Source organism: Mus caroli, unplaced genomic scaffold, assembly GCF_978045245.1.
Source record: "Mus caroli unplaced genomic scaffold, Mus_caroli_1 scaffold_2, whole genome shotgun sequence".
Taxonomy (NCBI): Eukaryota; Metazoa; Chordata; class Mammalia; order Rodentia; family Muridae; genus Mus; species Mus caroli.
The window spans coordinates 152,494,409-152,507,640 of NW_028227257.1; the positions used below are offsets into that span (position 1 = coordinate 152,494,409).

General features: G+C 52.8%; 1 protein-coding gene across 4 annotated transcripts; it reads right to left on the reverse strand.

Annotated features, from left to right (window-relative positions):
- Window positions 1-2,565: 2,565 nt before the first annotated feature.
- Ppp1r26 (protein phosphatase 1 regulatory subunit 26) lies at window positions 2,566-11,340 on the reverse strand. 4 transcript variants are annotated; one of them, XM_029474710.2, is made up of 5 exons: window positions 11,045-11,340; window positions 9,964-10,065; window positions 9,019-9,233; window positions 8,087-8,194; window positions 2,566-7,823 (listed from the first exon to the last, which is right to left on the reverse strand). In XM_029474710.2, the coding sequence occupies exon 5, from the start codon at window positions 7,763-7,765 to the stop codon at window positions 4,265-4,267; it is 3,501 nt and encodes a 1,166-aa protein (XP_029330570.1). In that variant the 5' UTR covers window positions 7,766-7,823; window positions 8,087-8,194; window positions 9,019-9,233; window positions 9,964-10,065; window positions 11,045-11,340; the 3' UTR covers window positions 2,566-4,264. The 4 variants fall into 4 exon arrangements, with proteins under 4 accessions (XP_029330570.1, XP_029330573.1, XP_029330569.1 ...); XM_029474713.2 differs by lacking the exon at window positions 11,045-11,340 and adding an exon at window positions 10,643-10,932 and having other exon boundaries at window positions 9,019-9,130; XM_029474709.2 differs by lacking the exon at window positions 11,045-11,340 and adding an exon at window positions 10,643-10,932.
- Between the last annotated feature and the right edge of the window lie 1,892 nt (window positions 11,341-13,232).

A 13,232-nucleotide genomic window follows, 5' to 3' on the forward strand; every position in this document is an offset into this window, starting at 1 on the left:
ATTACAGCTAAGTGATTGGATGAATCTCAGAAGAGACTTTGAATGTTGGACTTTTAACATTGTTGAGACTGCTATAGACTATGGGGGGCTTTGGAAATTGGACTAAATGTATTTTGCATTATGCTATGTTTAGGTATGGCCCCCATAGACTCATATGTTTGGACATACCTATCAGGGCTAGGGAGTGGAATGTGATGGTTTATATGTGCTCAGGCCAGGGAGTGGTACTACTAAAAGATGTGGCCCTATTGGAGTAAGTGTTTCTGCGTGGGCTTTAAGACCTCATCCTAGCTGCCTGGAAGCCAGGGTTCTGCTAGCAGCCTGCAGATGAAGATGCAGAACTCTCAGCTCCTCCTGTGCCATGCCTGCCTGGATGCTGCCATGTTCTTGCCTTGATGATAATGGACTGAACCTCTGAACCTGTAAGCCAACCCCAATTAAATGTTGTCCTTTATAAGACTTGTTTTGCCGGGCAGTGGTGGTGCACGCCTTTAATCCCAGCAAATGGGAGGCAGAGGCAGAGGCAGGCAGATTTCTGAGTTCGAGGCCAGCCTGGTCTACAGAGTGAGTTCCAGGACTGCCAGGGCTACACAGAGAAATCCTGTCTCGAAAAAAAAAAAAAGATTTGTCTTGGTCATGGTGTCTGTTCACAGCAGTAAAACCCTAAGACAATAGGTCAACGATCAGTAAAAATATTCTTTAAATGCCACCAGCCCTGCTCTATTTTGCCGCTCCTTTTTCCATATCACTGAGGATGGCCTTGAACTTCTGACCCCTTTCTCAACCTCCTGAATGCTGGGATGACAGGCATCCACTACCACACTTGGTTTATGTGGTGCTGGGTTCAAGCTCAGCTGAGCTACATCCTCAGCCCTATCTGTCTTCTGTGGAAAGAAGGCCATAGCAACCAAGTGCTGTGAAGAAGGGATACCTTCATAGCAGCCATCCTGCATAGCAGGTGGATGGTGCCGTGGTGGGGGAAATCCCGAGACTGAGGCTAGCCCAGAGTGATTGAGATGGCCTGCTGTATAATGAGGTGGATTTGTCTCAGCAACTGAGTGCTGGACAGTGCCCACTTCCAAAGCCCAGGGTAATATGGGGCCTGGGCCAGGATTGTCAGCTGGCAAACAAAACGTGGTTTGGCACAGGGACCAAGCTTGCCTGCAGGCTGTGTGGGTTTCATTCTGGCACTATGGCTGGGCACTGAATTGCTTTAATTGGCCATGTCCAATAAAATGCTTTTTCTGGAAGAGCTGATGAAAGTACAAAGGTAGACAGTGCCTGGAAAGCAAGCAAACAGACAAAAACAAAAAACGTTTGATATAATTTACCTGTCTGTCTTACTCCATTTCCTGTTGATATAACAAATTATTTTAGGCTTATAATTTATAGAGAATAGAGGTTTGGGGGCTCAGGGTTCTGGAGCCTAGGGATTCCATATCAAGCCCCTGATATCTGCTGAGCATCTGTGAGGCCCTCACTCTGGACCAGAACAGGAAAAGGCAACACATAAGGAGACAGAACAGGCCAGTTAGACCAGGCCTCTCACAAAGCCACTAGTGCTACAACGCAAGCATTTATCCATGCTCTGACTGTAGAGGTGATGTGGCCACCCGGCCTCTCCACTGTATCTTTGAACTAAGCCAGACAGAATCAACCCTGAAGTTGCTTTTGTCAAGAGTATTTTATCATATTGTCAAGAGTATTTTAACACAGGGACAGGACAAGAAACCAAGATATGCGTATGCATGTGGGACTTGCTGGCCATAGCTGATGCTGGCATAGCCCTCAGCCCAAGGGTGATGTCCTTCTGAGTCAGGAGCAGCTTTTCTGTTGCACACAGCACAGCAGACTTGGAAGGAAGCATTACAGATCCTGGTTTCAGGAGACTGGACTAGTGTCACCCCAGCCTGTGTCTTAGCTAGGATTCCCACGTGTCTTAGCTAGGACACACCACGACCAAGGCAACTTTTTTTTTTAAAAGATTTTATTTTATGTATATATTCTGTGACTGTCTTCAGACACATCAGAAGAGGGCACCAGATCCCATTACAGGTGGTTGTGAGCTACCATGTGGTTACTGGGAATTGAACTCAGAACTTCTGGAAGAGCAGTCAGTGCTCTTAACTGCTGAGCCATCATTCCAGTCCCAAAAGCAACTCTTATGAGGACAACATTTAATTGGGACTGGCTTATAGGTTCAGAGGTTTGGTCCATTATCATCATGGTGGGAAACATGGCAGCATCCAGGCAGGCATGGTGCAGGAGGGGCTGAGAGTTCTACATCTTCATCTGAAGGCCAGTAGAAGACTGCCTTCAGACAGCTAGGAGGGTCTCAAAGCCCACCCCCATGATGACCCACCTCCTTCAACAAGGCCACACCTCCTAACAGTGCTACTCCCTGGGCTGAGCGTTTTCAAACCACTACATCTGGAAGGGAGCAGGAACAGGGCTGAGGGATGCTTGGTTCCAGGGCAAAGCTCCTTTCCTTTGGTGCTGTCACTGCCCCATCCAAGCCAGGCTATGTTTATAGACCCCCAAACAAAGAACAAAGGAAGCTGTGGATAGGTACTTGGTTTATTCATTAGAAAAACAAAAACCAAAAACTGGATGGGTCTTATATACAAAACAAGATGCTCTTTGTTTTCAGGGGCTAAAAGCACTCAAAAAATTTAAAGTGGGAACATGGATGATGACACAAAGCTGTTTCTCCTAGAAACACACGAACAAATATCACAATGAATTTACTATACATAGATCCAGATCATTTAGGACCACAACGGGACCAAAGAGCCTGCCACCACATCAAAGTTCCAACGTGGCAGATGGGGAGGATGGTTGGAGTGTGTGCCAGCATTTGGGCACAGAAGTGATTTACAATTCAGACCCAGGTGCATAAAGTAGAAAACTCACTCCCATGTCAGAATACCAATAGAATTCAGCCACAAAGTAGCCACCCAGCAATCCAGAATACTGAGCTGCAGAACTCAGGGAAGACAGGTGGAATCACAACACACATGTAATCCTCACATCTGGGGTCCAGCACATCTTCAGTTCCCAGTTGCCACAGGCACCTCAGCACCAAGGTGGTATCACTGCTGAACTCCCAGGACCCCAGTGCTCTTAGTCTGGCCTCAGCACTGGCCAGAGCCTTCTTTCTCCTGCGTAGAGGCAGCATTGCAGAAAGCCATGAAGCCTGCTGGTGTTATCACTGGTCACCCACAGCAGCTGTGGGAGGGTTTGTCCTTACTGCTTCCAGGGCTGGGGCTCACCATCACAGGTGGCTAAGGTGTTTGGGGACCAAGCCATCTCATGGCCTCACTACTCACCCATACACACATCATGAACAGGACAGTCAAAACGAATATGTGGGATCACCTTTTAGAGCCATGATTAAAAGCAAATCTGTAGCCCTTATATGAAGGGATTTATATGGATGTTAGAATCCTCTAGCTACTGGATACTGGATGATCTGGGGTCAGCTGAGCTACAGAGCCAGTAGTGATTCCCACACTAGAAGGGATGGATGGTTAGCTATTTGCTAGCTGTTGTGCTTTGAAATGTTTTCTAATTACAGGTCATGACTACAGAATCCAGGGACACCCTTGTCCCAGTGGTATCCTGACATACCTCAACCACATTAGCACTTCCAAGGTAAATGGTTGCTGTGATCTCCAGGCCTGAATATCTTCACTAGCAAAGCGGTTCCAGCCTCTGTCTCCGACCCTCACAGGGACAGGTAGAACCAAGGGTCTACTCACCTACCACACATGCACTGAGACACAGAACTGCAGCTAGGAACACCCTGCAAGACTCAACAACATTTTCAAAAAGTATTTTTTACAGCACTTTTAAAATAATTTACAAAAAAACCTACAAAATCCATTATGTACCAGGACACATTCATTAAATAAAAATGTCATTTGAAGTTAGTGTACATATTTATATTTATATTGGGGGTGGATGGGAGCTGCATGGAAGGGACCCAATTTTTGCTCTTCATCTGTCAAGATCCCCTACTTCCACCCTATGCTGCCTAACACACAGGCACACACAGGCACACGCTCTCTCTCTCTCTCTCTCACAGGCACACGCTCTCTCTCTCTCTCTCTCTCTCTCTCACACACACACACACACACACACACACACAGAGGCTCACGCACGCACATAAACACAAAGTCACACACATACAGACAGGCATGCATGCACACACATCAGGCAAGACATAGACACTGCTTCCCACAGCTATGGCATGGCATGCCTGTCACAACTTGAGGCCTTTACTGCTCACTGTGGCACTGCCCCCATCCTCCATGGAAGTGTCACTGAATTCGCTGGCATCACTGCCCAAGGTCTCCTGGTCCTGCGGTTCCCTGTCAACCCTGTGCCGATATCTCAGGTCTAGAACTTTGTCCTCAGAGCCAGAATTCCTCCTGTCCTGTTGTCTCAGGGTCCCCTGAGCCTTTCGGCTTGGCCAGTTCCCACTGTCTTTCATTAGCAAGTGTGGGCTTCCAAATACAGGGTTGTGGCCAGGCTGGGTCTCCCTGAAGGCTGAGAATGCTGGAGCCTGCAGAGGTAAGCCTAGATTGGGGCTGAAGAGGCTGGTCTGCTTGCCCCCCCAAGAAACATTCTTCCCGAAGTGGAAGAGCTGGGTGGAGAGGAAAGGCAGGCCCTTCCTGGGGCCTGAGGAGAGGCTGGGTGGGGCCCCAGCCTGTGATGTAGCCCCCTTTTCCTTCTCACCCCGAAAGACCCCTGTCCACACTGTGCCTTGACCCGAGTTCAGCACCCATGGGCTGGATAGCCTGCTCTGGTGTGCAAAGTCACTCCAAGGAAGAGTGAGGTCAGCCTGGGATCCAGGGTTGGGGGTTAGCAAGTTCTGACTGCCATAGTTCAGGTGAAAGGTACCCCCAGCGCTTCCAGCCTCGGCACCCACTTTGGCACAACTGGGCAGCTGACCGAACATACTTTCTGTCGTTGCAGTCTGGCTTCCCTGTGGGCTATGGTCTTTGTGAACATGAGTACTTTTCCTGCTTGGTGGAGATGCTTTGGCAGAGCTATTCCTGCAGGTGTTCTTGGGTAGTGCTGGCTCACTTCGGCCCAGGGCAGTGGTGAGGCGGGTGGTCTGCTCAGCACGGAGGGTGCCCTTCCCAGACTGGCTCAAGAGACCGGTTGCCTGTGTCCGGGCTCTCTCTGGGCCTTTCCTTCCTTCGGCCAGCTGAGGGGTTCCCCTGGCTTTTTGGCTCCGTGTGCACACTCCAGGCTGCAACCCCAGGGTTAGATCTTTCCTACAGGGCATCTCCGGCTTGGCAGGCCCCCCTTGAGGTTCCGTGTTGCGTATAGACTCCTTGGCCTTCTCTGCCAAAAACCTCCTGATCTCCAGCTCAATACTGTCATCACTGTCCACTGCGCTGTCCTCAGATGTGGGGCTGGAGGCTGAAGGAGGGTGGCCACTGGCTCCTGTGTCCGTAGAGGGAGGAGCCCCTTCTGGACTTTTCCTCCTGAGGAGAAAGGCAGGGGTTGCATCCTCGCCCCCTGTACCACCCAGCTTTGCCCTCTCTGCCACGCTGCTGAAGGCGCTTCCTGGGCTCCGTCCTGGGCCATCTTTATTATCCCCTCTACACTTGGGCAGACAGCTCCGTAGTGCCTGCTGTCTGTGGTCTTTCCAGTCCCCTGGAAGGTTGCTCGGCTTCTCCCCACACCGAGTCTCCGTGCTGCCAAATCTGACCTTCTTACAGGAAGCCCGTGGGTCTCGGCACCTCTTCTTAAACTTGCGCTTGGATCTTAGCAAGTCCTTGATGGCCATGTCCAGGTCCTCGTCACTATCCAGAGAACTGCTCTTATCCTCAGAGCTTTCCTTCTCAGTGGCCTTCCCGAGGGCCCCTTGTGGTAGGTGTGTATCACTGAGCCCAACTGTCCTGGAAGTGACAGGCTGCTCCTTGGCTTCAGCCTCTCCTCCTGGGGTCTCTGTGATTTTGCTGTGCCCGAGAGGGTCCCACCCGTCATGGCCAGGCTGAGCCTTCCCCTGGATGTGGTCAGCGTCCTGGGTACTTTCTCTACCCTCCCTTATTTTCTTGGGCATTGTGGTGCTGCCTCCTCCACCTCTCCGTTTCCGTTTGCAGACCAGAGGGAGATCTAGTGTTTTAGCAAAAGGGGCCTTGGGGATGCCAGGCTGGCCACTGGGGCCAGGCGAGGACAGTGGACCCTGGGCAGGCTGAGGACTCCCTACTTGTGCCTTGAGAGCCAAGAACGTTCGGATCTCCTGCTCGATGCTATCATCACTGTCAACGTTGCTGCTGTCACCTTCAGAGCGGGGAGGCATGGGTTGGGGACAGAAGAGTGGGTTCCTGGATGGAGGCCTGTCGCTGCCTTCCATGGGGGCTGGCAGAATGGTCTTGGAGATGTCCAGGATCGCTTCTGCACACATCAGTTCGGTAGATGTGTCTGCTAGGCGTGAGGCCTGGCACACAGCTTCGCTCTTGGCAGCTGCGTGTCCTGGAGGTACAGAGGCTCTCGAATCCGTCAGGAGCTTGGAGAGGGGATCAGGGTGGAGGACCCCCTGGGTGGTGTCTATAACCTTGGGAACTGCCAGCTTTTTCTTGCTAGGGGGTCTCCTGTGGGCTTCAGGCAAGGCGTTTGGCTGGGCACTGCCAGGGCTTTCCTCTTTCAGCTGGCCTCTCAGAGGTGGGTCCCCACTGGCCTCCTTCCTGGTTTTCTCCAGCTGGTACAGCTGGATGGCCTCCTCAATGCCGTCGTCACTGCTGGAGTCCGATGCCTGGTGCACTGGGGCCGAGCTCCTGATGCGCTTGCTGCGCCTGGCAGGCATGCTCCTCCTCACCCCACCCCTGTTCTGTGCAGCCTCCGGTCTGTGGGCGGTCAGCTTTGTGCTCACTGGGGTCTCAGGCTCTGTGGCGGGCTTAGGCTGGAAGTTTCTCTGCTGTGTGCTCATCTTTGTTAACCTGGGAGGTTTTCGGAAGATGAACTCCTTACACGTTCCCATCAGAGCTGCCCTGGCTGAGGTTTCTCGGTTCCCTCTAAGTCTGGCAGGGCTGTTGTTTGGGTCGGATTTTTTATCCACAAACCCATCACACTTCGGGTTTTCATGCTGTCTTTTCTCATTAAGAAACTGTTCTATTTCAGCTCGGATGCTCTGTTCAAAGGAGTCCTCGCTGCTCATGCTCGCTGGGGAGGTGGAGCCCTGGTCTTCACTGGCTCCCACAGGAACACTACCTGAGCCGGGAGTGAGCTGTGAGGGACACGGGATGGGCAGGGTGCTGCTGTGGGCAGGCTCGGGGATAGAGGGGGCCCCTTGGGACATAGGTTCAGAAGCCCCACCCCTTGCCTTCAGGTACTCTTGGATAGCTTCCTCAATGTCCCGGTCCACGGAGTCATCACTGTCAGAATCCAGCTCCAAGGGACCGCGTCTCCCAGATTCATCTTTCTCCAGGGCGCTGCAGTTTGCCACGAGACCACAGGCAGGGAACTCTGGCTGCTCTTTGCACACAGCAGGCTTGGGGGCCAGCCTGGTGTCCCGGGACCTCTCTGCACGTTGGCCTCTTTGGGTGAGACGCTCATGGCCCATGCCCAGGGCAGCCTCGTCCCTCTGAAGCGTGCTGATGAGCATCTGGACCCTGGCACTCACTGAAGCCCTGGAGCCGTCCTCTTTAGCCTCGGAGAAGCAGTCTGGGAAGCAGAAGCTCCTGGGCTGGCCAAAGGCCTCCCATCTGGACTGGAGCGCCACCACTGGAGGGGCGTTCATGAGGAACATCCTAGCGGGCAGGCTGGGTGCTGAGAGGCAGGGCTTATGGGTCAGCCTGTTTCACATCCTGGGAACAGAGAGAGCATAAGGAAGGGGAGAGCTGAGCAGTGACATCAGCAAATAATCACGCCACTACAACCTAATGTCTCGTTGGCTGGAGTGGCTTATGCCAGCCTCTTAGGTGTCAGTTTTGTGAGCAGTCCTAGGAGTCACTTCCACCCCGTCGGTGGAAGACTCCGTTAAAAAAACAAAGTGCAAACTCCAGCAGCCCTTTCCTTTCCCTTCTGGGTTCGCACTTTGCTGTAAGAGGACAAAGGAGACGTCATTTACCTCCCAGTGTTGTCAGAAGCCACAGCAGTCCAGAAATGCTTGTCTGTGCTTTAAGAAGAGTGACTACACACATGCCCAGGTAAGTAGGACTTTATGGGTGGATCCTCTCTGGAAATGACCAATAAATATGATCAAAGCTGCACCATATGACGGACGCAAAAAGCACTTCCTCGAGCCTTTTTTTCCAGAATTGCCTTCCCTACGCTGTTTCCTGTGAAAAATGTCAAATGTGTATTTGACAGCTGCTACTCAAAGGCTGACACCAATTTTGCCCAATTAGCATGAAAGTTTTGGTGGTCCTATCATGTGGGTAGGCCTGGAGAAAGGACTGTGTGATGTGTAGACAGATCATGGGCTTGCCAGCTTGGAGGCCGAGGACACTGTTTAGTGCCACGTGTCTATGTGGTTAGAGCCAGGTCTCTACATATCAGCTAGGCTGGTGTCAGGAACACTAAGAAAGCTCACAGAGTCATCCTAAGAGGAGCCTAATCTAGGAGGCACTGGGTCACCCGGAAAAATGCCAGCTGCTCTGTACAGCTCTCAATTCCTCCAGGCTTCTCTGATGCCCTTCTGCCTCCCCGAGATTGAGCAGCACCTGCAAGGCTGAAGGACAGAGACCTGAGTTCCTCCAGGGGAAGGCATGGAAGGCTGTCCCGCCCCTAACCCAAGGCCAGAGGGTAGAGCCCGACCTGCAGTTTGCTTTGCTTCTACGTACTTAATCAGGACCTGCCTTTCAGACAGGCTAGGATGTGCTGTAGACATACTGAAATCCCTCCCCTAAGAGGTGGGGCTGGGCATCTAGACCAAAATCTGCTCAGAGCGACAGGCAACAAACTAGAGGTCATTGAAGATGCAGCGGCAACTCATGGTGATTACCAATGTGTGCTTCAAGAGTTAAACTAGTATATAAAAAAAAAATCTATTGTAATTACTTGAAAGTTTCAGGTGTAGGCTGATGCTCTGCAAGGCTTCCAGGTGAGATCTTCACGGCGCCGCTTGCACTTCAAAGCATCTTCCACCAGCTTTTAAAGTCGGCCGTGAGGGCTGGACATGATGGTGTACACTTTTAGTCCAAGCACCAGGATAGCCTGGTCTATGCATAGTGAGTTCCTGGCTTAGCCAGGGCTCTCTAGTGAGACCAAACTGTCTAAATAAATAAACAAATAAATAAACCAGCATTTACTACCAGGATTATAATCAGTAACATCTAATTTAGAAACTGATCATGGCTTATAAATGTTTTTTTCTGTTATGATATGCCCTTAATGTAAAGAAAGGCTTGACAAGTTGAGGAAAAACTTGCCCTGACACCAACTACACTAACTGTGGCTGATTTGCCTCTCCTCAAGTGAGAGCCGTAGGATGGAGGGTGCTTTCCTCTACCAGCTACCTGAGCTCACATCCTGGCCATCCTCAACAATCACTTTGCCTTCCTGAGACTCCCCACAGGCACAAGGCAGTGGGAACTAAAGGGAGGAGTATCTGCTTTCGCTGGCTGGAGGACCTACCGCTTCTTTGCTGTAGGCGGTATTCAAACTGCAATACTATAGAAACCACGAAACATTTGCAGGGCTTAACTGTGAAGGGTCTGAATCGAGTAGGGTGTGGTGGGGTAGGCATGCCTTAATCTCAGGTGAAGGTCAGAGGATCAGGAGTTCAAGGCTAGTACTGGTTCCTTATCTAGTTCAAAGACAGTATCTGGGCTACTTGATGCTGTCTCAACCCACCAAAGTAAAGACAACAAAAAGTGCTCTCCCGGTTGGGGCAGGGCAGGGCAGGGCAGGGCAGGGCAGGGTGGGATGGTGTGAGTAACATTAATATCTTAACATGACAGCAGGTGCAGAGCCGAGGGAATAAATCAGTTTATTTCCACTCACCTGCTCACAGCTTATAACGATGGACCTAGAACTGGGCTCCTCTGACAGTCTTAATTGGCTGTTTGTTGGTCCAGCTACCTTGTCATCTTGGGAGCTGTCACTCTGGAGAACCATGAACTTCAGTTAGAAATGTGAGCTGAAGCCAGAATTGGGGCTTTAAACTGGAGGCTCTGGGAATCAGGTTTCCAGGGTGGTGGTGGGTACAATCATCACCCCTCTCGGCCCCCCAGCATGGCCTCTGCACTTAAGTTATGATGTAGAGGGCCCTGTACTCCAACTTAAAGTGGGTGTGGGTAAGATTTGGTCCTTAGGAGCCAGAGGTGTTGACAAGATTCGGCCCCCCAGAAAAACTGTTGTGACTGCCAATCCCTGTGCACAGTGCTGGAAGCAAGGGGAGACAGATTCCCCCTGCTCCCTGGGTACTGACTGCTCTTCTCACTGTCCAAGAGGCAGCCGGAGCCGCAGTCTGGTCTGCAGCAGGTTAATGCCAACCCTTCTCCAGTCAGTGGCAGGGCCTCCGGCTGGTCTGTGCCCCCACCCATCCATCCCCCCCAAGTCATTTTCTGGGATCCCAGGCTTAGGGAATCCCGGAGCCTCGAAGCTGTTTCTGGCAGGTCGAGAAGGCAGCCTTGAAGGCCAGGTTCAGTGACCCGGAGCCCGCCCCTCACCTGAGCCTCACCTGGGCCCGCCCGGCGCCCGCTGGCTCTCGAGGAACGCAGGGCGCAACAAGCGCCAGGCATCCGCGAGAGGCGCCTCCCGGGGGCCGTGACCCTCTCCCGTGACAACACCAGCCCCAGCCACCAACCCGATCCGGACCCCGCACGCCGCGGCCTGCACCACGAAGCCAGCCCAGCTGCCCGCCCTGCGCCCCGCGTCCCCGGAGGCGCCCGGCCCGGAGAGCGGGGAAGCACCGACACTCCCGCCCCGCCCTCCCTCGGTCCGGCGCCCGCAGCCACCGCGGAGTCCCGCGGGGACTCAGGGGCCCAGCGCGCCGTGGGAGCGCGGGAGAGGAGGGCGGGGCCGGCGCGGCGAGGGGCGGGGCGACCCACCCCCACCCCGGGCCGTCTCTCCCGCCACCTACCCGCGGCGGCGGCGGCCGCGCTCCGGAAGCCGTGCCCGGTGGCTGGGCATCATGGGAATGGCACGGCCGAGTTCCGGGGGAGGCGCGCGGCCCGGCCGGACCCCCGCCCGCGAGAGCGCGCCCACCTGCACTGCGAGCGCCCGCGCTCGGACACGCACGGCGCGCGGGAGGAGCGCATGGGGCAGCTTGGAAGCGGCCCCGGCGCCCGCGGGACTCGGAGCCTGCGCGGGGACCCTCCTTGTCCTCCCACCCGGGGCCTGGCGCAGCTCCGGGCGCCGAGAGCGTGCGCAGCCCAGGGGTTCAGGAGGTCGCGCGCGTCGGCAAGTTGGCCACGGCGAGGGGCGTGGCCGTGGAGAGAAGGAGGGCGGCCGGACCCTCGCACATACCTTCTTTTGGTCCAGATCCAGTGGCCCCCGCGTGCCTGGCATCTGCTCACAGTTGCCCTTCCTATCCTCAAACACAGCAGAGGTGTGCTTCCTTGCCTGCAGTTTGCACCCAGCTCAAGATTGTGCTTAGTTTGCCTGCTGTGGACACCGTGGGGCCTTCTGGGCTACCCAAGTCCCTTTACTTTGTAGAACGCTTCTATATGTCTATGCACAATGCCCCCTCTCCCCACCTTAGCCAGATCTTAGACTGTGCTTAGAGATAGGAACCCTGAGGCTGAGGAGAACTAAGCAACAGGAGTCATGCAGGGTGACCTTGCTCCACATTCACACCAGTGGTCTTAGGAACAGGTGGGATAGGACTAGCTTCTGCCAACGCGGTCAGGATTATACAGTGGAATTTCTTGGCTCCGTGGCACACTGTATGTGATGTTGGAAATCTCCCTAGTTTTCTTTTACTTTTTAGACAGGTCTGGAGATACTGTGTTGATCATGTCAGGGAACAAGCCAGGCTCACCCCGGGCCCTAGGCACACACCCTGTTTGATAAGGCAGAGGAAATGATTAGAGAGTGCCAGGGATCTGACAGGAGAAACCCCCAGAGACTCGTTATATAAATGAGCCTGACCTCAAACTTACACAGATCCACTCGCCTCTGTTTTCAGAGTGTTGGGATTAAAGGCAAGTGCCATCACACCTGGCCTGAGTTTTTGTCACTATGAAGTAATATTATGAACATTTAGAGAGAATTACACAACTAATAATACCATCACCAAGATGTGGCTGTAGGCCTATTTTGGCATGCTTTTAGTGTTGTGAGAAACACTTTTGGGTGTCCCTGAAGCCACTCTGAGTATGTCTCCTGGTCTAATGCCTAGAAGACAATAGTCTGCTTGGGAGAGATGGGAGGTGCTGACACTTGGCAGGTGCCCTTCAGAGATGAGGACTGTTTAGTTATTTTCTACTGCTGTGAAGAGACACCATGACCAAGGCAACTTATAGAAGAAAGAGTTTATTAAGCTTACGGGTTCAAAGGGTGAGTCCATTCCACCATGGCAGGGAGCATGGCAGCAGACTGGCAGGCATGAGCTGGAGCGATAGCTGAGAGCTTACATCTTGATCCACAAGCTTGACACAGAGAGAGCAAATTGGCAATGAAACCTTTGAAACCTCAAAGCCCATGTCCAGTGACTCACCTTCACTAAGGCCACACCCCCTAGCCCTCCCCAAAAACAGGTCCACCAATCAGGGACCAAGCAGTCAAACCTATGAGCCTCTCATTTTGTCACCACAGGGATCTACCCCACTGTCTTCAGGGTAAGCAGATATTTCTCACTTCCTGCCAGCCTGTAGAGCTGCCATACCACTGAGTCCGCAGCAGTCTCACCATCTCCTTGTCCCTCTCTCTCTCTTCCTCCACCCCTTCCATGCTTGGTCTGTAGCCTTGGCTAGCCTTGAACTTGCAATTCTCCTGCCTCAGCCTCTGGAAGGCTGACATTACAAGGATTATAATCTTTTGACTTTGGAGTTATTCTTCCTCTTCATCCTCCCCTCTTTTTCTTCCACTATGGTACCAGGGATTGAACCCAGGGCCTCTCATATGCTGGGTCAGAGCTCTACCACTGGGTTTCACCCACAGCCAAGGGTTACTGTTTTTATCTGTTGGTTTGCTATGCACATTTTTTCTGTTTTTCTGTAGTTTAATTTGTCAGATGATTGACAGCTGGGCTTGCATAAACCCGCCCACAATAGCTTTGCCCATGATGTGTTGTTAGTCAGTCTTTCATTGCTGTGACAGAATACATG